This window comes from Thunnus maccoyii, chromosome 9 (genome assembly GCF_910596095.1).
Source record: "Thunnus maccoyii chromosome 9, fThuMac1.1, whole genome shotgun sequence".
NCBI classification, from domain to species: domain Eukaryota; kingdom Metazoa; phylum Chordata; class Actinopteri; order Scombriformes; family Scombridae; genus Thunnus; species Thunnus maccoyii.
The window spans coordinates 22,400,569-22,422,384 of record NC_056541.1 but is presented as its reverse complement, the minus strand read 5'-3'; the positions used below and the strand labels follow the sequence as shown (position 1 = coordinate 22,422,384).

Genomic DNA, 21,816 nt, shown 5'->3' with positions numbered 1-21,816 from the left:
GAAATGAAGAGCTTTTAGTTTAATCTGCTAGGGGGAACTTTGGCATAGAAGGTGCTGTTGCTTCATGACTTAACAAAATTGGGGAGACCTTATGGAGGTAAAATGTATGTCACTTTGCTAGAAATGCTAAGGTTAAAATTTTGTGACTGTGATTATGACAAGTAAATTTGACTTTCTTTTTTTTTTTAAAGAAAAGCAGCCATAATTGTTGTCACTAATTTGATTTTCTCTTTCTCCTCAGATTTGCTGTCAAGAATAGATTTAGATGAACTAATGAAGAAAGATGAACCTCCTTTCACTTTCCCCAAAACACTGGAGGAGTTTGAATATGCCTTCAATGAATGTGAGTGCTCATTTAAAACTTCAAACCATAAACCACAAGTGCCACCATGAGTTCCATGGCTTGCCAAATAGTAGATAAAGCTTTCTGCTTTAAGAAAAAACACCAAAGCCCATGCACTTTAATAAATTAGAACATCACTGCTGAGTACTAAAGTCCAAGCTAAATACTTTGGCACAGGTGAAAATAAAGTTAAATCTTGGCACTGAATTGGCAGCTGCATGAGGTGTAGATATAAACTGCAGGGAAATGTCTCTCCTTGCAGTCAATGAGCTGTTGTCTAAAGCAGTGGTTCCACATCTTTTTAGCTTGTAACCCTTAAAATGAAGCAGCGTCTACTTGCGACCCCTTGTCACAGCTTGAATATGTCCACCAAAGAATGTTTCACTTGAATTAATGTCCTGAAGAGGTAAAACTCTATTTCAAATAAAAGCAAAGATTAGATAAAAGTCCAAAAAAAATGAATTCAAATTTGTGATGCAGAACAATCTGTTTTTCTTTTTCTTTTATTTCTCACTGTTCTATAGAGTTGGTTGCATCAACCAGAGTTGTGTTAAAGCTACTGTACAGAGACATTTTCAGTATGGGAGCATGTGTCCATATAGTGTTTTTTTTTTCTGAGCGCCAGCATCTTTTTACAGTTGTCCCCAGTGAGGAGAGAGTGTATGCAACAGCATGTGGCCGCCTAGAGAAAAATCCTTGCACCCAGCGTCTTTTTTTCTGAGCGTTCCTACTTTTTTTGTGCGGCCGCTGTGAGCGCTTCTAGTTGAAAATCTCTGAACTTTTTCAGAAAGGCGTTGGTGTCGTCACTGTTCTACGGCTGTCAGACTGAGCTGTGACAGCGGGGACATCACCGTTATTAAGCTCATCTGTTCACAGTATGAGGGCAAGCAATGAAAAACAATGTCAAACAAATAGATAGTTAGTAAGCACAAGGGCGATGCTAGTCTATCACACAACAGTGGTTAGAGTGTTGATATGTTGTCATAGAAATTGTTAAGATATTGTTGTCATAGAAACAAAACCCACGTGCGGTGTCTTTTTTTTTTCTCTCAGCGCTTCATCCCAGTGCCCTGCCAGCACTTTTCTGCCAGAGAAAAACGTGATATGGACACACGCCCCTAAGAGAGTCTTCTGTTCAGTGTTATATCACTGTTTTTGAATTAATGACCCAAAACTGTGTTTGGTGTCACCTGGGACATTTTGGGGGTACAGGTGTACTGTAGTGGTGTGAATGTCCGTGTGTGTGCGTGCATGTGTGTGTGTGTGTGTGTGTGTGTGTGCTTGTTTGTCAGTTAACAGTGACAGCCAGGAGCTGAGTGGTGTTGGTCCAGATGATATAAAAGTCTCTTTAGAATTCTCCTGGCTCGCTTTGATCTAAACAGGTGGAGAGAGGCTTGGAAAGGTGGTGGTGGTTTTGGCTCTTAGTATTCCCCTGTAGTCTCTTTCTCTCTCTCCCCCCCCCCCTCTGTTCTCTGTCAGTGTCTCTGCTGGCTGTCTGGCTGGCTGAGTGGGGGACATGTTGTGTACTCTACGGCCCGTCAGTAACCTACTCAGCCTTGCCCTCCGCCTGACGGAGCATTTGCATAACCTCGCTGTGCCTAAGAACAGAGACACATAGACCTACCCCCCCCACCCACCGTCCCCCTACCTCACCCTCGAGTCCCAACTCAGTCTCACATGGAGGGAGGAACACACTCAGAGACACTCCCGTCTCTTCTCTCTCACCTCTCTGTCTCCCCTCTTCTCTTTTCTCTCCCTTCCTCCGTATCTCTCTATTTCTGTCCCTGCCCTGCTCAAAATCCGCAACCGAGACATAACTTACCTGCCCACACACACAAACACACACACACACACAGACATACACACCTATACCCATCTGTATGTCTTGTCAATTTCCACTCAAGCCTGTTTTTGAAGGATAGCATTTCTATTAAAGCCGTGGTGGCCCTCAGGCAGTGTCTCTAGTGCTGTATGTCTGCTCGCAGTCGCCCTGGCTTGCAGGCATTTCTATAGCTACACCCAGGATACCTTTGCCCGAGACAGGTGGAACAAAAATGTTAATTTGACCATGTAATGATGTGAATACAGACGAGGCTGTGTACAATAGTTTGCAGGTATCTTAATCACTGAATTTGATGGCTTCATCTCGCTAGCCCTCCGGTTTTCCATTACTGGAAATCCAAGGTTATGTACACCTAATTAAGCGGCCAAATTGAGAACAGAATGCTAATTATGACAGAAAAAGAGGATAAAAGTTGAGAAAACGTTATTCCTCTGAGAGGATGTGATGTGTTGGGGGAGGCGGTGGCACAGATCCCCTCCCCCCCTCCCACCCCCACACCCACCCCCCGATACACACAACCGCACACACACACACACATACTTTTCTCTCCCTCCATCCCTCCCTCATGCCCACACACACACACACACACACACACACACACACACACACACACACACACACACCTTTCCTACTGTAGGATTTCATTATAGCTCCTCTCTCCCTTCTCTTAGGCGGTAGTGTTTAGATCCTCACCCCTACATGAATGCATAATTGATTTTCTTCAAGGTACTTTTGTGCACACTGCTTTATCCTAACTTCTCAACCCTTCTCCTGCTCTACCTCACAGGCACAAGTCTGCTTTTTAATGCAACATGATGACAAACCTCGATTCAGGATTACATTACAACTAACCACGAAAGCAAGTACTGTAATACACAGTGTATTAGCTATGTAAGATTTATCACATTGATAGAGGGGTGAAAATGGTGGCAATTTAGAGGCAGATAAAAAAAGCTTATGCATTCTTTTATCTTGCAAACATATATATTTATTTATATCTTAGATGTGTTTTCTCACATTGTGCAATAATTGAGAAAGTATGAGAGCCCCCTGGCTATTTGGGTTAAGTATGTGTACTTTTCAGTGGTTTAGCTCTTTCAAATTCTGCAGTCATGAAGGTCAAAATTAAATTTAACACTGCTTAGTGTTTTATTGTGTTGTAGTGTCAACCGCAGGATCGATGGGCTCTTGGCAAAGGTATAAACCTAGTGGTTCAACAGCCACACGAGGGTAATTATTTATTAAGAAAAAAAGTAGTACCCTGTCTGAACAGCATTTTACCGTCTTATGACTGTTTTATATGAAACAAAACCTGGATGTGTTTAAAACTCCTCTGATTTCCCTAAATTATGATGAATAACTTAAACATTATCCCAAAGATCTTTTGTTTTTTCTCACTCAATTCTTATGTGTTATAATGGCGACGTGGCAACAATTCATTGAACTATACATGCTTAAGCCTAGTGACACTTACTGTATGACCACACCTGGTCTTCCTGGCTGGAGCTGCTGGTGTGTGTGTGTGTGTGTGTGTGTGTGTGTGTGTGTGTGTGTGTGTGTGTGTGTGTGTGTGTGTGTGTGTGTGTGTGTGTGTGTAAGGGGACGGGGGTGTTTATGTGTGTGTATGAGTGTGTAAGCAATGCTGGTTAGGGTGATTGGCTGATGCCCAGACAGCATCCTCAAAGGAATTGTAAGGAGCAGTTGTCGTTGTGGCTGATGTGTGCCAGGCCACCTTTCTCTCTCTATGCTTACACACACACAAACACACACTCTGGACCTTTCCCACACCTCCTTTAGTCTTTGCTTTTAGAGATTTCAGGTGCAATAGCCAGGACAGACCTGTGGCCTGTCGCCAGAGTGAGCGAGGACGGAGAGGAAGAGAGAGATGGACACAGTTGAAGAGGAAAGGGAGAGGCTTTTAAATGGATGAAAAGAGGGAGAGAGGGAAAGAGAATTTGTGCCATACCAGCTGTCCAGCCCTGGCCTGCCAGATTACCCAGAAGGCCGTTGGAGTCGTGACTGGAAGAACGCTGCTGCATCCACAGGCCTTGTACCTGCCAGATGGGGGGGCTGAGGGAGGGAGAGTAAGGAAGTGAAAGGATCAAGAGAGGAAGCGCAAGTGGGAGAGAGAAAATAAGCAATGAAAAACTGAAGTGCATCATTTGGCATACATGTCCAGTAAGAAGTAGTGCCCCCCCGCCCCCACAGTACCTACACATATACACATATCAATTATCATTACAGATGCGTTTTTTTTTTTTCCTCCTTTCATTCTGTCTGTCTTCTACAGATGGGCAACTCAGACATATAAAGACAGGAGAACCCTTTGTGTTCAATGCCAGAGAGGATCTCCACCGCTGGAACCAGAAACGTTATGAAGCTCTGGGAGAGGTAACATACTGCTTTCTCTACTGGCATACTACAGTAAGCAATAATATGGGGGTTCTTAGGATTCTTTCAGGCCATCCAGGTTCAGCAATTTTTTGCAGTGCCTACTCGTTTTATTAGGATTTTCTGTCCTGACCCAGGCTATTTGTAACATGGCTTCACAAGATGTAGCAATGGTTGTTGATTCTTTGTGGAACAAATTGACATGGCATATAAGCCCTTATCACACATGGCACCTGTGACATTGCTTTACTATATTGGTGTAAGGCAGTGTGTTTTTTGGCATTCACATATACTGTAGATACCCCTTACTGAATAGTGTCATGTCAATTTTTCTCACCATGGTGGCAGAACTGCTGGAGAGGGCAAGTTGTAAAGTATTTCCTCCAAGAAAGAAGAGCATTTCCAGTCTTACACAGACTGCCATTTTTTTTTTTAGATGTTTACTTGTTTTAAGTTGATTGTGTTTTCATTCCTGCAACTCAATACTGACCATTTCTTCTTATTTTACACAGTCCAGCAGCTAGCAGACCAATGTAATCATACAGAAACTCAAGTTTGACTCTCATTTAATTCCTTTTGACTTCCATACATGTGCAGTATATGTCTAAGAACATTGTTATTTTTTGTGTGCTTTATCCATTCATTAGGCTGTTAATTGAGTTGTGTAAGAGTTACAAAAGTGTTACAAGGTCCTGAGTAGGCTGATTGACAGGATTCCAGCTCTGTTTCAAACATGATGTGGACATAAATTGCCACACCCTTTACAGTGTAAAATTTGTGTGTATGGACGGTAGATCTCTAACAAATTCTTCCATATTAACCTGGATGGACCGCATTGTTGCGTGCTTTATAACACCTAAATGCCACTGCTACAGAATGTCTTTAACTGAGGTGTATCCTGTGGTCCAGGCCTCTGTCAGATTAGAGTGAGGAAGTATTTTAAAGGTCATGGTCCGCGGAGGCAGACTGGCACAATTGATTTCACCCTAATCATCTTCTTGTCAGCTTAGTTGAGGTATGACTTGAGTTTGAGGTCAAATTTGTCACATAACTCCAGTTAAATTCAGGAATGCAAAATCTGAACTGGACAGCGATACATCTTCTGATTCTGAGCAAGAACCTGAATCAAATGTAAAGTATGTACCAGGAAAGAAGTAGGCGTGATATGGCAGCTGGTGTATAGAGCAACCTGTTGGTGATGCACACATTACTGGAGGTCTGCATACATTGTACTGATGGAGACTTAGGGCTTGACACTGCATGTAAACAAAAGAATCTCTTCGGACATGACTGTGGCCTTTATTATTCTTTGCTACTGTACGTCTGTGGACTATATGGTGGGAAACTTTTATTTAAAGGACTCCACAAAATACATACAGCTTGAAAATCTTGCCGACACTTTTTTGAAGTTGACACACTTATGAAGTTCCGTGGTCGTCCAACTGCATCACCATATATCCATCCTAAAGTTCACCTCTAATTCACTCCCACAGTACCACCACATGCAATATGCATTAAGATAATGAGACAAATGTTCTTTTGTAATCTGTTTTTTTATTTGCATCCCCCGCTATGTTGCTTTTAATTGTTGTGTGCATTCTTTGAAGTTCAAAGCAAGTGATAGACCTGTTTGTGGGATTACCTGGGTGTTTTTATTATTTCTAATGCAGGTATACAGTGGCTCCTTTGAGAGCCAGCCTTCTGTGAAGGCTTTTTTCCCTTCTTTTCTTTTGCCTGCTCAGGCACTATCTACCAGCATCTAAAAAGGCTGCAGAAACAAACATTTGGTAGCAGGCAAGCAAAGGCCCTGAAAGAACACACAGACATTTAAACTAACCGAACTCAGGCATCCAAGGGGGGCCAAACATTTGGAGGAAACAAATAATCATCAAGCAGGATGTATGCAAATTTTATTCATCCCATGATTAAAAAATTGACAGAAGCATCTTCTTCAGAGGAGAAAAAAGGAAACGGTGTCAATCAGTGTTGATATGAGCTCGTGTAATGAGAACATATACTGTCTGAGTTGTGCTGCAGGAGATTAACTGGCTGAGAAGACAGAAGCACTACCTGAATAAGCAGTATTATCTGTCTGTTGTTTTTAGGCCACAGATGATTCAAGAAAATGAATACTGTACCTTGCTTGTACAAATGCATTGTTTTTGCTGGTAAGAAATATGCTCTTTTATAAATAGACACAGCTACTGAATTGTATGCCTTTGGTTGTAAAAGTAGGTTATGCTGCTTAGTCAGTCTCTGTATGTGTGAGTTTAAGAGTGTGTGTCACACAGGCATACCTGCGTGTTTATTTCTGCGTCAGTCTGGTCGAGATGTATCCGTACCTGGAATTTCTGTCATTGTTTGTCCATCAACTCTTTGTCTCATTCCTCTCCTGAATTCTGCGTAAAAGGCCCGGTTCAGATAGTAGCCCTGCGTGAAAAAACACAGACTGCTTATTAATTTGAATGAAGCCTGTCCGGTGACACGGCAGGGGTTCCAGCACAGGGGGGCAAAAAATGTAAACCTGCTGTAATGCAACATCATCCAGCAATACACTGCATCGGCCAATCATCTACAATACATTTAAGTGCACATTCCTGGCAGGTTACTTAATAACTGTATTTCTACTGTTCAGTCTCATAATCATCGCGATGAAAGACAAAATAATTGCTACCATGATAAATTTCCATGATTATTATAAACCTCTGTGCAGAGAAGCCTCCAAATTCACAACACAACCCCACCAACCACCATGTGTTGTTTTAATGCAGGTCTGATTTTGGTCTGAATGTGGGCTAAGTCATGAGGGTAAATGTAGAATAAACTTTAATGCAGACAAGTGTGTTGTGGGTCAGTACGTCTCCCCAACATACCTCAATTCCATCTATCAACTTGCCACCTGAGACGGTCTGAGAGCTAACCACAATGCAGCCTGAGAGCTGAGTGTGATGGCACAAGGACGTGGGTACATGTGTTTGCCCCTGGCAGTGTGAATAGAATGGCATCATCATTGCCCCCTAATGTTCAGTCACATTCCTCTCTCTCTCTCTCCCTTCCTCCATACCTCTGTCCATCTCTCCCTCCCTACTCTCTTCTTTTCAGTTTCTTTATATCTTCATGGTCCTGTATTTTGTATGGAGGACTGTGTGTGTGTGTGTGTGTGTGTGTCTGTGTGTGTGTGAGAAAGAGAGAGAAAGGGGGGGGGTGGAGGGGGGGTAGGCGACTGTATTGTCAGACACATCACAGCACCAGATGTCCAATTTGCACTTCAGCCTCGTCTGAATGGAGGGACGGATAGAAAGAGTGAGAGCGAGGATGTTGGTGTGATGGCCTCCAAGCAAAAGAAAGAGATGGGAAGAAAATTTGAGTTTAGCGCAAGAGCAGTGAATCATTTTTAACTCTCCATTTTTAATCTATAAAAAAATAATTTAAACATTTTCCCATACAGTAAATGGTGTGATGTGGAGAGATTTGCAGAGGCTATGTCTGAGAACCTGCACTGGTTCCATTTGTTTGGACACCATGGGCTATATTTACACACATAAAAGTAGAAGGCAAGTTTGTCGGGAGTTGTGCAAAATCATTGTGGGAAATGTAGGAAATCACTTATTGAACAAGACAGGTTAAAGGAAAGCGGATACAAAAGATCATTAAAACAATGAGTAAATAACACAAATTCAACGGTTTGAATGTGCTGACTCAGCTGACTGATGTATTGACTCAGTGCAAACATAGAGTCAACAGGAGAATAGTGCTGGCCTCTCCAAACCATAAGCTTTCTGGCATGAGAATATCCTAAGGGGGCACGTGGTTATTGAATATTCAAACTAAATTCTTTCAAGGGATGCTTAGTTCATTTGGTAGATTTAGCTATTTTTCCTTTTTACCCAGAGTCAGCTCACACACTGATGCCTTTTTTTTTTATATCTCTGTGTAATTTGAAGGTATGGCAGTAGCATAAAAAAGGTATCTATGGTTGTCTGTGTCTCTGGATAAGTAGGACAAATAGGAAAGCTGAAAAAACTGTATTATCCCTGTCAAGTTCTGGGTGCACTCTATAAAGACATAAATGATCTCATTGTCTGATATTTCAATGAACCCCAGTTTATAAATTGTTTTACTGATCTAATGTACTGTATATTTTTATTATTGTTATTTTCCTCTTATTGTGCCGTTTTGTTTTAGTCAAGTTGAAAGCGTTACACAAACCAAGACTGAAAAACTCTGGTGTAGTGACATTGTAGTGGCTGTAATATTACAGCTGTAATACAGTGCAGGCTATCTGTGCGGTGTTGCTCAGTGCAGCAGGGTCACCTCAGCGTGTGTAGGTGTCAGTTGTAGTCTAATTCCTGTGATTCGGTGATGAATCTCTCTGATAGAAGACAAGCATAGGGTCTGGCCCAGATGGAGCTCTATTAAGCTGTTAATAAATGAGGATTCTTCTCTGCTCTGCCTGCATCTGTGGAATGGAAGGCACTCACAAATTTGTACACACACACACATACACACACATACACACACAGCCAGAATATTATAATGAAGTAAAGCTAGCCAGATGGCTGAATTAGAAAGCCGTCTCTCTCTCTCGTTCTCTCTGTCTCTTCCTCTCTTCCTCTCTCTCTCTCTTTTTCTTTCTGTCTGTCTCTTACACTCTGCTGTCTCTCTGTTATGCTTCTCTTCCTGTCACCCTCTGTTTCCGCATTATGGATGCTGGGTGTTGTCATAACAGTGACCAGCTGGCCAAGGTTTAAGACCCTGCTGAAGTGTCCTTGAGCAAAACACTAAGGAGAAGGGCAAAAGAATTTCCTTGGAACAGTAGAGAAATTATGACCAGCTTTTAAGATAATATAATATAATATATATATATATAATAGTGTGTCCGCTGTACACCCACCTCGCCTCCTCTGTAACAGTGTCTGAGTATATCAGGGCCTTTAAAGAGCATCTGAATAAAAATTGAAGGTGAATGGTCACAAAATCTTAATTCTATCAGAAAACATCATCTTTAAAAAAAGACAGAGGGAGGGTAAAAGAAAAGAATACTGGAGGTATGGGTTAGGGTTAGATGTTGGGCAGACAGGTAAATATAGTGACCTATATTAGGAAATAATGTTATATCAAGTAATTTTGCAAAGAACATACTTTGTACGGTATTAAACAATGTTTTTTTCCCCAAATGTATTGCATTAGATGTTTTAGCAGAAATGTAGTAACCTGTTTAGTAAAAACAATAGTAACCAACAAGGTATGAATGACATTTTTAGTTTGTGGAGGTGCTATGAATTTATAAAATTTCATGGTGTAGTCATATAGTGTTGCATCAGGCCCATGGTGGGAACCCCAGAGACATTCCTCCATACTGTACTTAAAGCATCAGGAGACCCCATACCAGTCGTGGACCATTTTGTTGGGAAGCTAATGGGATCTCTCTAAAGAGTGACTATAAATGACAGCTGTCTGCCCTGATTCACTGACTACCATCACGTCTCCATTCCCAAAACACTTCAACACTGCCGCTGCAGCTTCTGCTGAGAGCAGGGAGGAGGAAGCAGACACAGTCAGACAAAAATGGTTGCAGGGAGCAGGGTGAGGTGGATTAGAGTTGATGAAAGAGAAGGGAATTGGACAGGGGGTGGGAGTAGTTGAGGGGGGTGTCAGAGAAAAGACACGAGGGCTGGTAGTTACAGCGCTGGCATCTGTCGCTACCGCCGGCACCCATGGTGGCAAACAGTACTTTACTTTGAATTAGCCCTCCACCGGCTTCTCAGTTAACACCTGAGGAGGTCATTACGATGCCATTAGGATGAGTAGCGCAGGGAGGGAGGAGAAGGAACGAGAGAGAGGAATATCTACGCTAAGTGTAAACAGTCTGTCTGTCAGTCTGTGTCTGAGAACTTTCTCTTCCCCTGGAGAGCCCTCTCTCCTCTGACAGAAGAATGACAGAGACCTCATGGGAATAACACCAGTCTCTCTCTCTCTCTCTATCTCTCTTTGTTTCCCACATGGACTGACAGATCACAAATTCACAACAATAGGCCCTATTTTAATACCACTTTCTGTTGGTACACAAGGCTGACTTAAAATAAACAACCTTTCTATTGCCTCATGCTCTCTCTCATTTTCGCAGTCTCTCTCTCTTTGAGTATGCTTTGCTGTTGTTGCCACTGTTGTTGTGCTGCATTGTTCGGGGGATTTTCTTTTTTTTTTTTTTTTTTTTCCTTCTTCCTCTCTTCTATTCTCTGGAGAAGAAGGAATGCTTTCCTGGGTGTAGTCAGTGATACGGCATGGAGCAGCTCTTTCAGTTTCATTATATAAACAGCTTTGATGCGTTTTCTTGCTCTCTGGTTTCTATGGCTAAGTGGCTTTTGGAGAGGGCTCTGGACTAGAGAGACAAGAGGTGTGTGTGTCTGTACATGAGCTACTTGTGTATTTGTGTATACTGTACAGTATGTGTTCGCTGTCTTGAGTATATTTGTGCACATGGTTGGTAATCGGAGTTTATGAGACAAACCGGTGTGGCTTCATGGGCCCCCAGTAAATGTTAGAATATCTTCAGTTACATTATTTAAACTGAAAACCCAATGAGGCCTTTGTAAATATGACCTCAGATAATTCAAAATTAGTTTTATGAAGTTTTGTGCTATAGCTGAAATTTTCAGTTGAATATTACCCTGACATACACAAAGACTTTTGTATTATTTTATTTGTATTATTACAGTCTTGTGTTTCACTTATCTTTTTGACACTTAGAACAATCTTGATAAACACATCATGATTTGTAATCTCCTCTCAGGGTCGGTTTGAGATTACTGCTATCTTTTCTTCTCCTGTAATCACCTCAGTTTTTCCATTGCCCTTGACCATCTCAACCTTTATCCTCCCTGCCTCTTTTTTTTTTTTATAGCCCTCTGATTCCTATCCTCCTTTTCTCTTCATATTTTCCTTACTCATGGTCTTCATCTATCCTCCTCTTCCTGTTCTGGTTTTCTTCCTCCTCATGTTTGTTTTGTGCATGCCCGGGAAGGATCATCTCCTTATAGCCTCAGGTGCGGTCAGCCAAACCAGGCATGACTGTTCTAATCAGTGGGAGAACACGCACGCACATTAACTGACACATGTGCACCCATAATGTGGGAGGTCTTTCTCTCTCTTTGTAGTGAGGAGTTTAAAAAACATCAACTTTGCAGCCACAGCGGTCTTCATTAAGACCTTGGCCCGGTGTGTTTATGAGTGTGATGAAGAGATTGTTATGGGGATGACCAGAGGTTTGCTTGGACTTGAAGTCACAGCCCACCCACTTTAAAGGGCTCTTATCAAGGCCACGTACTGTACTGTTCTCTCTCCCCCTCCATACCGGCTTCCACAGCTCCTTCTCCTCTCAGCTGTTCACCACAGTGGGAGCTGGCACGAGATTCTGGCTCCTGGGGATTACCTCTCCATCTCTCCCTTCTTGTCTTCCTTCTTTCCTCCCACTGAGCCCTCCTCTAAGTCCCTTCCTTCCTCCCTGATCCCTCTGTTCTTGCTTCATCGCCACAATGCTTCCCCTACCAAACAAACCACAGACACAGAGGTGACCTCAGCCGCAGCAGGTCTATTTCAGACTCTCCCACGATCGCTCGCACGGTCATGTAGAAAGCTTGCCGTTGTTCAGGGATACATCATCACCCGGGTGTCCTAGAAGACAATTGAATTGCTGCTTGAAATCTCCTTTTTTTACCTATTTTTGCTTCTTTTTTTACCTCAGTGAAGTCTGACTCTGTGTGACCCACAGGTCATTGTAGTGTCTACATAGTGAGGGCTACATGTTTCATAAACTGTCAGTCATGGTCATTTATGTGTGTGTGTGTGTGTCTCCGTTGGGGGAAACTATGTCTTTGGACTTGGAATTGTGCAGTCTGGGACTTCAGATCACATGTTTTATGATAGACAGGGAATCCAAGTTTACATTGACATTTTATGTAATGTTGCACCCGTACAATATCTTGTCAGCATGAATGATATTATATATTTGTTGCAGATAGAAAGGCATTGTAAGCATGCTTATTATCATGAAACCTATTGATTTGGATTGATTCAGGTTGCTCTTATCTTTCTCTCTCTCTCTTTCTGTTTTTCTCTCTCACCCCCTCCCTATGTGTCCCTTTGTGTGTCTTAATATTATTTGGCAAATCCACTCCTCATGCTTCTCCTATCATCCAATCCCGACAATGCAGGCACTCAGCGTTGCTTCCTGCAGGCATTTCATTAAAGCACTTATAACACATTGGTAATTAGGTGACAAAGAGGCTTTTCTTATTGTACTGATCAGCTGCTGAGACATAGTCCACAGAGGCCCACACAGAAGGAGGTTGGCTGGGTGTGCACATGTGTGTGTGTGTGCGCGAGTATGTGTGTGCATCACTACGTGAGTTCTGTGCCTCAGCTCTGAGTCTATTCCATTGTTTCTAAAAAATATTTTCTGAGTATGATCCATTGGAATGCTGCAACTATTCACTTTTTTAGCTCTGACCTTTGATCTGATCGTATATTGTTCACTGAAAAGGTCATCTGGCAGTTTATAGTATGAGCTAAAACATAGAGATTACCACACAGCCTGTACAAATTTGGATGTTAGATTGTTATAGTATCCTTTCATCAGCGGAAACACATTCACACAGTGAAACTCTTGCATTCTTCCCACTTTTTTTCTCCCTTCTCTCCTCCATTCGTCTCTCTCCTTATTCCATATCAGATGGTTTTCGAGCCACCTGAGGCACTGAACAAATAACGTAGTGCAAATGAAATTTCCTGTGAGGCTTATTGTTGATGTCATTAAACACTAGCATACTGAGGCCCCGAATCATTTTAGTCTTCATCAGACTGGCTGACATTTTAGTGAATTAGCTGTTGGAGGTTTGGTGGGTTGGGGTGAGGTGAGGTTGTTTTAGCTCCTCTAGCTTTTTTTTCCCCTCCCTTTACAGGGTCAAACAGTAGATCGATCATCTCATTTAGTCTGTCTGCTGGCCTTTGATTGGCTGTCATAAGGGTAATATGTGTCTGGTGCATAATTTTATTCTTGCATGTTGTCTATAAGCAGTAAATCAAGTTAGGATTGAGTTTCTTTCAGGCATAAAAGAGTATGGCAATATTGTGATTATTCATGAGAATTCACATTTGACTCAAATGTAGAAACCATTTCAAGTTCTCTTAACTTTGGCCTTTTGTTGTCCTTTCCTTCCTCTGTAAAAGATCAGCTGTGTGGAGAATAATCTGCCACCTTCAAGATCAGATAGCAGACATTCTCTCAAATTCATGCCATTTAAAATGTGTTTGGAGTTTGGAACATGTAATTTAGGGATATGTATAATTTCATTGTCCTGTGGTTAATGGGAATAGAAAATATTTTGTATTGTGTGCCAAAAATTATAAAGCTAAGCAGCTTGTGGCCTAAAAGAATCTTGTCTTGGCTTTTCTCACTTTTTGGTATTAATCTGCTGCATATTTCTACCAGTCATGTCAACAGTGGCGGCAGAGATTTTCTTACTCCTCCAAGGAACTTGAACAAATGTTGTCATGTTAGTTTAAGTCTAGCTTCCTGACTATTTTTTGAGATTCTTTGTTATTGTCATGCAGCTGTACTACACCTCTGGTACATATACTGTACCTTATACAGAGTGTTTACTTTTAATTTGGTTTTCATAGATTTATACAGACATTAATGGTACCCAGAGGATGAATCCCACTGACTTAAGTGAGTACTATCAAATACTAGTACAGTTTTGTCCCTTTCCACACATAAATCAGAGCTAAGCATGATCTGTACTGTGAGACATGACTTTCTTGATCCTTGTTTGTGTTTGGGGTATGTCAGTTGGTCGGTCTCTGACTAGAGAGCGTGACTGGGATTCGGACACGCTTTTTAGCGGTGGCGCCACTGCTAGCCTTTGGTTGCCTGATTTAGTTAGGCTGATGCTATAAAGCTAACCAAAGTGAAACTTCACAGCAGGGCAGGACAGCATGTTGCACAGCTCTCCCTGCTGTCCCTCCACCTAACACAGCATTGTCATGACACGGACTGGACATAGGGTCTGTCCTGACATATGCTGGGGCGACATCATCACAGCAGCAATATCTCCAACACAGTTTACTGCTAGTGATTTTGTGCCCTGTCATCTGTTATTACTCTTTACTCCTCTGTCTTTCTCTAACATCCGATCAAAAGTCGAAAATCTGTTCCACAGAGTGTTTCTTTCAGTTCTCAGCTGAGCAAGACGTGGAGAGAAGAAAGGAAGGAGGAAAGGAAAGAGAAAATAAGGAAAATGGAATAGAAAGTTGTTAATGTCACTGAACCATGAAAGGCTTGGCCTGGGGTTGGAATGACTCGGTATACAAGGTTCTTTAGTGCTGTGGCTGCGGGGATAAACATAACTTACATCAGCCCTTCGCTTGTACAGGAGATTTCCTCTCCTGGCACTTACAACCTCAACACTCTCACTGCACTGTGATTCGCGCACACACACACACGCGCACACACACACAGACACACACACACACACACACACACACAGTACAATCCAGACCCTTTCAAGTAGCTCATGTGCGCACACACGCACACACGCCAGGGGGCAAACAAGGGTTTTGAATAGTATTTTTTATTCTGTTTGCAAGTATGACAGTGGTTGCTATTACTTGTTCACACATACACACAACAGTTTAGTTTACTTTTTTTTGGATGGATTTGTATCAACAGCAATATGAAAATATTAATTGCAGTAGACAGTATTATCAATGTAATGTCTGCCTGTGTGTGTGTGTGTTTTTTTTTTCTCTCCAGATCATCACTCAGTATGTTTATGAGCTGTTGGAGAAAAAGTGCAACATGACTAAAGCAATCCTGCCAGTAAGTACCCAGAGTGAAAAGAGGCATTTTCCTCTTTGATTTAATGCCCTTGAAGATTAAAGGGAGTATTAAATATGAAAATTGACGTAAATGCTTAGGCTTCAGAGTGTGATTATGATATTGAGTGTCCTGTTTAAAAAAAAATAAAGAAAAGGGGATTGTGAGGAGTCAGCTCTCCTCTCAGTCTTTGTCTTTCTTTTTCTATCTCACTCAGTTTCTCTCTTACTTCCTCTCTTTCTATTACCCCCTCCTCTGCCCACATCCTTTGTGTAAAAGTGTCTCCTCAACAAATTAACTGTATTGTGACGTGTCATTTCAAAGGCGCAGCGGCGCAGCATGCTGATGCTTAATCTGTTTTGCATTCATTTGCGCTGAAGGGGACTTTCTACTCTGCCATCATGGAGTTATTCTTTGCCCAGCTCATCCAGGCTCAGAGCACACACTTGATCCCTTTTATCTGTTGTTGGAAGCATGTTTGTCTCTTTCTGCCCCCCTTTACCCCTCCGTTCCTGTTCTTTTTTCTGTTTCTAAAAGTTGTGATCATTTTTCAGGCTGCATTTATAGGGATGTTAGGCAGCGCTGGTGTTTAGAAGCAGAGTTAGCACCAGCACTAACAGTGTCCATAAATCACCTAGCCAGAGACTCAGCGCCTTTCATTAGCCCCTATACACTTTTACTGGTTTATCTGCCTGGCCTATTTATCTCATTATTCCTCTGGAAAATGGCTCTGTTCTGCTTTTCTGCTGCCCACCCGCCTGCATGTATATGGCGTGTGTGTGTGTGTATGTATTTGTGTGTTAGTGGTGGGTCTGTCCACCTGCGTGGCATTGAACTTGTGACCGCAGATTTTAAGAAGATTAACTGCAGCCAAGTATAGGGAAAGGGAATGAGGGAGCACAAGAGAAAAAAGGGTAAGATTTTCTCCCCCACACTCGGCTCTCTTTGTCTGCTTGGATTAAGTTCTTGCAGCTGCCACCCATGGCTTTTATGGACAGTGTTTGTCTCCTTAGAGATTCCTCCAGGCATACTTGGGAGGGATGCGACGACGCATGGGATGTGGACGGAGCGCATACACACACACAAACACTCACTCGCTTAGCCTCTCTTTCTGTCTGTATTACTTTCTGCCTCAGTTTTAATCACACAAAGGCTGTTTTCTAATCATGATTATTGATGATTAGTGTGGTGATGCATATGAGCTTTCTAATTACAAAAGCCACAGAGGAGTAGGCTGTTTCTCCTTAAACTCATGCATGTTACATAAGAGAACTCCCAACGTTTCTTTTCATAATCATTATCAGGCGATTCGTTGAAGCAACAGAAATTAAAGCTCTAATTATAAAATCACAATTTGATCATCTTTGCATTTGCTGCTGTTGCACAGAACGGCAAGGATTCATTTTGATTTTGATTGAGTAAAATGTCCCAAGCAGTTCAGCAGTTTAAAAAAATAGTGAACATCACTGGGAAAGTATACAAATTTCCTTATATGAGATTTTGACATATTTTGATGTACGTCAGTGACACAAGGTAACCTGTGTTTCCCTGAACGTTCAGGTAGATGCCACAGACGATGAGCCCTCCAGTTTTATCTACATGAGCCCTAATGCCTTGTCCAACCCGTCCAAGCTACTGGTGCTGATCCAGGGCAGCGGTGTGGTGCGGGCCGGTCAGTGGGCCCGCAGACTCATCATCAACCAGGACCTGGACTCAGGGACGCAGATCCCCTTCATCACCAGAGCCATGGAGGTAGGGGGAACAACAAAAGACACTCGAGCAATCTGATTTTTTGATCTTTGATCCAAGATGCCCTGTTTTGATCTTTCACCAAGATGGACAGATGAGCTTGGTGCACTGAGGACAAAATAAATACTAAATTCTGTCCTTCATTTTCTTTTTTCTTGCAGTTTATCCTTTGCAAAGTATAACCTGTTGCATGTCTGTGGTGTGCAGGGTTTGTGGGTTTTGGGGTAAAAAAAGGCATGCAGTGTGCTCACCATGCAGCCACTGGTACCACCACTACCACAGTAGCCTGATGTGATATTGGTGTTACAAATGTAACACACAGGCAGACTGTTTATTTGAAGGGCTGGTTTGAATAGTTTGCACTGTGGAAAACTTTGTGGCACAGTCAGAGGCATTGTGTCGTGGTATTTTGTTTTATTTGACTGGAGGTTTAAATGTGGTTGTGGTAATTTGTTGTTGCTGTGTGCTTTCATAGCTTAGTCTCCGGATGTACTGCGTCAACTCAATTATGTTTCACTTCATTTTACAATGTACACAAGTGTGTAGTGAAAGGAAACTTTGTCCTAAGGTCATATGAGAAATTATATGAGTATGAGTAATTTCAGCACTCCACAGCATCATATAATCACAGAGGCAAATAACAACAAGCAGACATTCATTCACAGGTGCAAACGCATAATCTTAAATAACACTATAAATGTACAGTTCTCAACCCAGAATCAAGGTTTATATTGTCTTGTTAGTAAAATGAAGCATATTCCTCAACATAATCATAACTATAACACAAAAATATTTATGCATTCTTATTATGCATGATTTCCTATGTAGTACTATGTATTCATGGATGACTGAGCTGAGAGAGAGGAAGAAATCATGTAAAATATAGATTAGTTTCTCTTTCTCTGCCATATGATTACACACGAGTGTATACAACTGTGTGTCAGCAAGCAAAAAGTGGCTCTGCCTGTCTTATTATTTTCATCCCCATCTCTTTGCTCATTTGCCAGCCTGGCCACGACTACCTGTGTAATTTCATCGGCCCGCTGTTCAAATTGACTTAGAGGAGATCCAGCTCTCCCTCTCCCCCTCGTTCGCCCGTTTCGTCCATCTGAATACCTTAAAGACTTTCACTGCTGTGCAAAGCCCTCTCCTGCTGTGTACAACAACGGGAGAGGTTGGGTTTGCGTGCCTGTGTGTCCATGTGTGTGCTAACGGATGATTCAGCTACCCCGAGACTGTCTTTGAATTACAGTTACCCTGGCTGGTATTACAGTTGGAGAAGGCAGTGTTGTGCTGCAGAGAGCCAAAGTGACAGCTTAGATATAGAGAACATGGTGTGTGTAGTGTGAGTGTTGCTCATTCATCATAGTAAACAAGAAATCATGTTCTTACACCCTGACAAATCATCATCCAGGCATTTACCACACACATGCCTTGTACTCCGTGTGCGCACTGGAAAGACAGGCACACACATTTACAGTCAATGCATGCTGTCTGCATCTATTAGGGGCATGTTTGTGGTTTAGTATGTCATACTGTGAAAATTGTGTGGATGTTTTGAAATGAATATACAGGAATTAGAGCTACAGTTTTGTACCATCTAAAGAAAACGTAGAGTTATATTCGCTGTACCTTAATTCGCAGGTATGCAGAATACAAGCAATAAAACATGTTTGGTCAACAGCTCTCAAATGAATGACAGCACAGAGGGATGGCAGCTCTGTGACACAGCAAATACAGACACAACAACAAAATCCCTGATCAGCAGCGTTACGCCATATTAAGAGCAGAATCCTGTGAACAAGCAAGACTGTGGGGAGACCACCTCAAGGACAGCCAGCCAGCCATTACTACTGTGACAGAGCAATATACCACTCCAATGCAATGTGCCATGGAGGGCCAAGAGCCTGCTGGTGTTCCTCTCAACCTAACATGCCATTAGCTGATTTTGATGATTTGTTCCCCTTCAGGCAGAGAGGGAGGAACTAATCAGTGAAACCACAAGCAAAATAATTGAAACTAGTGACATACTACATACTCATCAGCAGTATGCGTTATAGTGGTTATTCAGTGTGGTATTTTTCAGTGGATGCTTGAGATTGAAGTATGCTCAAAAGTTATACCACATAATTAGTCAGTATGATAAAACAATGAAAATTAGAATAGATGGCCTACATTTATACAGTAATATAATATATAATACATTTTATGAGAATAGTTATTATGGGTTATTAAACTGGGCAGGTGGTCGCTTTTACTCAGCGGGAAGCTCTTTTTATTGCTATCTCTGTGGCTATCAGTAGAGCCGCCACGGTTTCTGCAGTAACGCAATCACGTCACGCCCACCGCAGAGTCAAGCTGAGCCACTTCACCGCTGAGTGAGTGGCTCAAGTGATGGGACAACAGTTATTCTCTCAGGCTTGACATAAAGAATGACGTGCCGAATGACATGATAAGACATTTAGAGACATAAGTCATAAAGATAGACATTTAGACTATAGAGGCTATAAAGAATAGACTACTACAGGAATAAATGCATTTGAAAAGTTTATGGTATTTAGGAACCAATTATTTTGTAACATCTGAGGTTTCTTTTTTTTTTTTATGACGGTTACCACGGCAGTTTGAACGGCTTCGCTAATTTGTGCGGTGAGGAAAACAATACCACGACAGCTCTAGCTATCAGTATTAGTCTCTCCACCTACACACATAACCCACAGCTGAATGCAATGCAAAACTCACACTGACTTGTCAAAACCACTCTGGGAAAATGCAGGAAATGACTAACTGAGAAAGAGGTTGATGAACTAGCTTGAGGAAAGAAGTATATTACACCACTTCATTAAAAAAAGAACTGGAAATAGGCTGCTGATACACAGCCATGTAAGACATGTGAGATCTGAAAGTGTAATATTCCTTCAACGGGACTGTCATCGATGTAGACATTCGAAGTTTAGCATGGAAACGTATTTGTAAATCATCTTTAGAACAACCTGATTCTGTGTGGCTGTATGACTCTGGCATTATGACAATTACTCAATATTTTTGATTTGCAAATTTTGTTAAGTGCAGTGTTGGGTCAGATGTTGACATTTTGAGCATGTATTTTATTATGTTTAGATTAGGCCCCATTTTACAAAAATGTTTCGTAGCAGGAATCTGTTGCCTCGAGTGCAGCTCGTGTGAAGTTACTCATGGGAAGTTGATTGGAAATTCAAAGCCTGCAGCAAAGGGTCAACTGGAGTGCATTCGGGGAAATATGGGGGGAGCTTGTGGCTTTACAAAACACACACTCATGAGCACACACAGACACACACACAAAAGAGACACAGTACTACTGTAATGTTTGTGTGTGCATGCGGCACAAGACTACGGCATATGTGTGTGTTAAAGCACCACTCTGAAATTCTTAACCATGTTCCTTGGAAGCTCGAGTCAGCCTTTCCTCTCTTCCGATGGGATCACCACTGCCAATCAGGGGCTTGTGGGAAAAATAGCTGATTGCGCTAGTTAATCAGGCCCTTCACACCACATACATGCACACACACCATCACATTCAGGGGTGAATCTTGGGGCATCCTGTCTCTTAGACAACATTTGCACCCCATCGCCTGTCTCTGCCTCCCATATCCACCATGTTCCTGTCTACAAATATGACATATCTTTGTCATGCTGCTATATGATGATGACACATGGATAAGCTGGCAAAACGTATATGTTAATATAAGTCTAAAATATATACAAATGGACGTGTGCACACAGAGAAAGCATACACACAGACGCAGACACAAACACATCACATCTGGCAGAAGGTGTGCTTGTGGTGTTTGGCACAGTGTATACAGTAGCACCGGGTTAAGGGAAGCCTTCGTGCTGTGTGTGCAGATCTCATACATGTTGACTTTATGTACATGTGTGTGTGTGCACATGGAAGTGGTGCTATTCCCATAGCCTAGAGGTAAAATGACAGGTGAGAGGAGCTTGCTCCAGCAACAACCAGGGAGTTGGGGAAAGAGGTGGAAAAGAGGAATCTGAGATGGGGTTGGAGAGGGGGGGGGGTGTCTGGGGGTGCAGAGAGGGAGGAGGGTTACGATTGGTAGGAAGAGGACAGAAGTGGAAAGAAGGAGAGGGGTACAGAGAGGATTGAAGCAGGAAGAGAGAAATGAGAGGAGGGCGAGGCAGTGACTGCAAATGGGGTGGGACTGGTAGAGGAGAGATGGGAGTATGGAGAGAGAGAGAGTAGGCAGAAGGCAGGCGTCTGACAGCTCCACTACTGGGAGAGGGCCTCTTAATGACAGCTTATTCCTTCATGATTTCAATTCCTGACAGTCGACAGGTCTGCTTGTTGCATCATGGCAGCTGTATCATTACCTTCTGGCCCTGTCACTGCTCTGCATCCTAAGACTGAGATGGTGGAGGTGGAGGGTGGGCGCCAAGGGGTTTGGAGGGGGGTGGGACAGGAGGGAGAGAGAGAGAGAGAGAGAGAGAGAGAGAGAGTGTGTGTAGATTGTGAGGTTACAGACAGAATAATTGAGAAAGGAGGAAGTATTGAAAGGTGGGATCATTAGTTATAGTATCTGTGTATGGATAGCTGTTGGAGTTACAGGAGCACTT

At 42.3% G+C, this 21,816-nt stretch overlaps 1 protein-coding gene across 7 annotated transcripts in view; it reads left to right on the top strand.

Moving 5' to 3' along the window:
• The window catches only part of fam172a (family with sequence similarity 172 member A), a 150,581-nt gene that overhangs the window by 1,940 nt on the left and 126,825 nt on the right, over positions 1–21,816 (top strand). For 5 of the 7 annotated variants that reach the window (XM_042421383.1, XM_042421385.1, XM_042421384.1 and 2 more), the window contains exons 3-6: positions 242–343; positions 4,477–4,577; positions 15,391–15,456; positions 17,014–17,205. In XM_042421383.1, coding sequence (XP_042277317.1) covers positions 242–343; positions 4,477–4,577; positions 15,391–15,456; positions 17,014–17,205 — 461 coding nt within the window. Of the gene's footprint in view, positions 1–241; positions 344–3,788; positions 4,365–4,476; positions 4,578–15,390; positions 15,457–17,013; positions 17,206–21,816 lie in introns of those variants that run through there. The other 2 variants (XM_042421388.1, XM_042421387.1) reach the window with 2 other exon arrangements.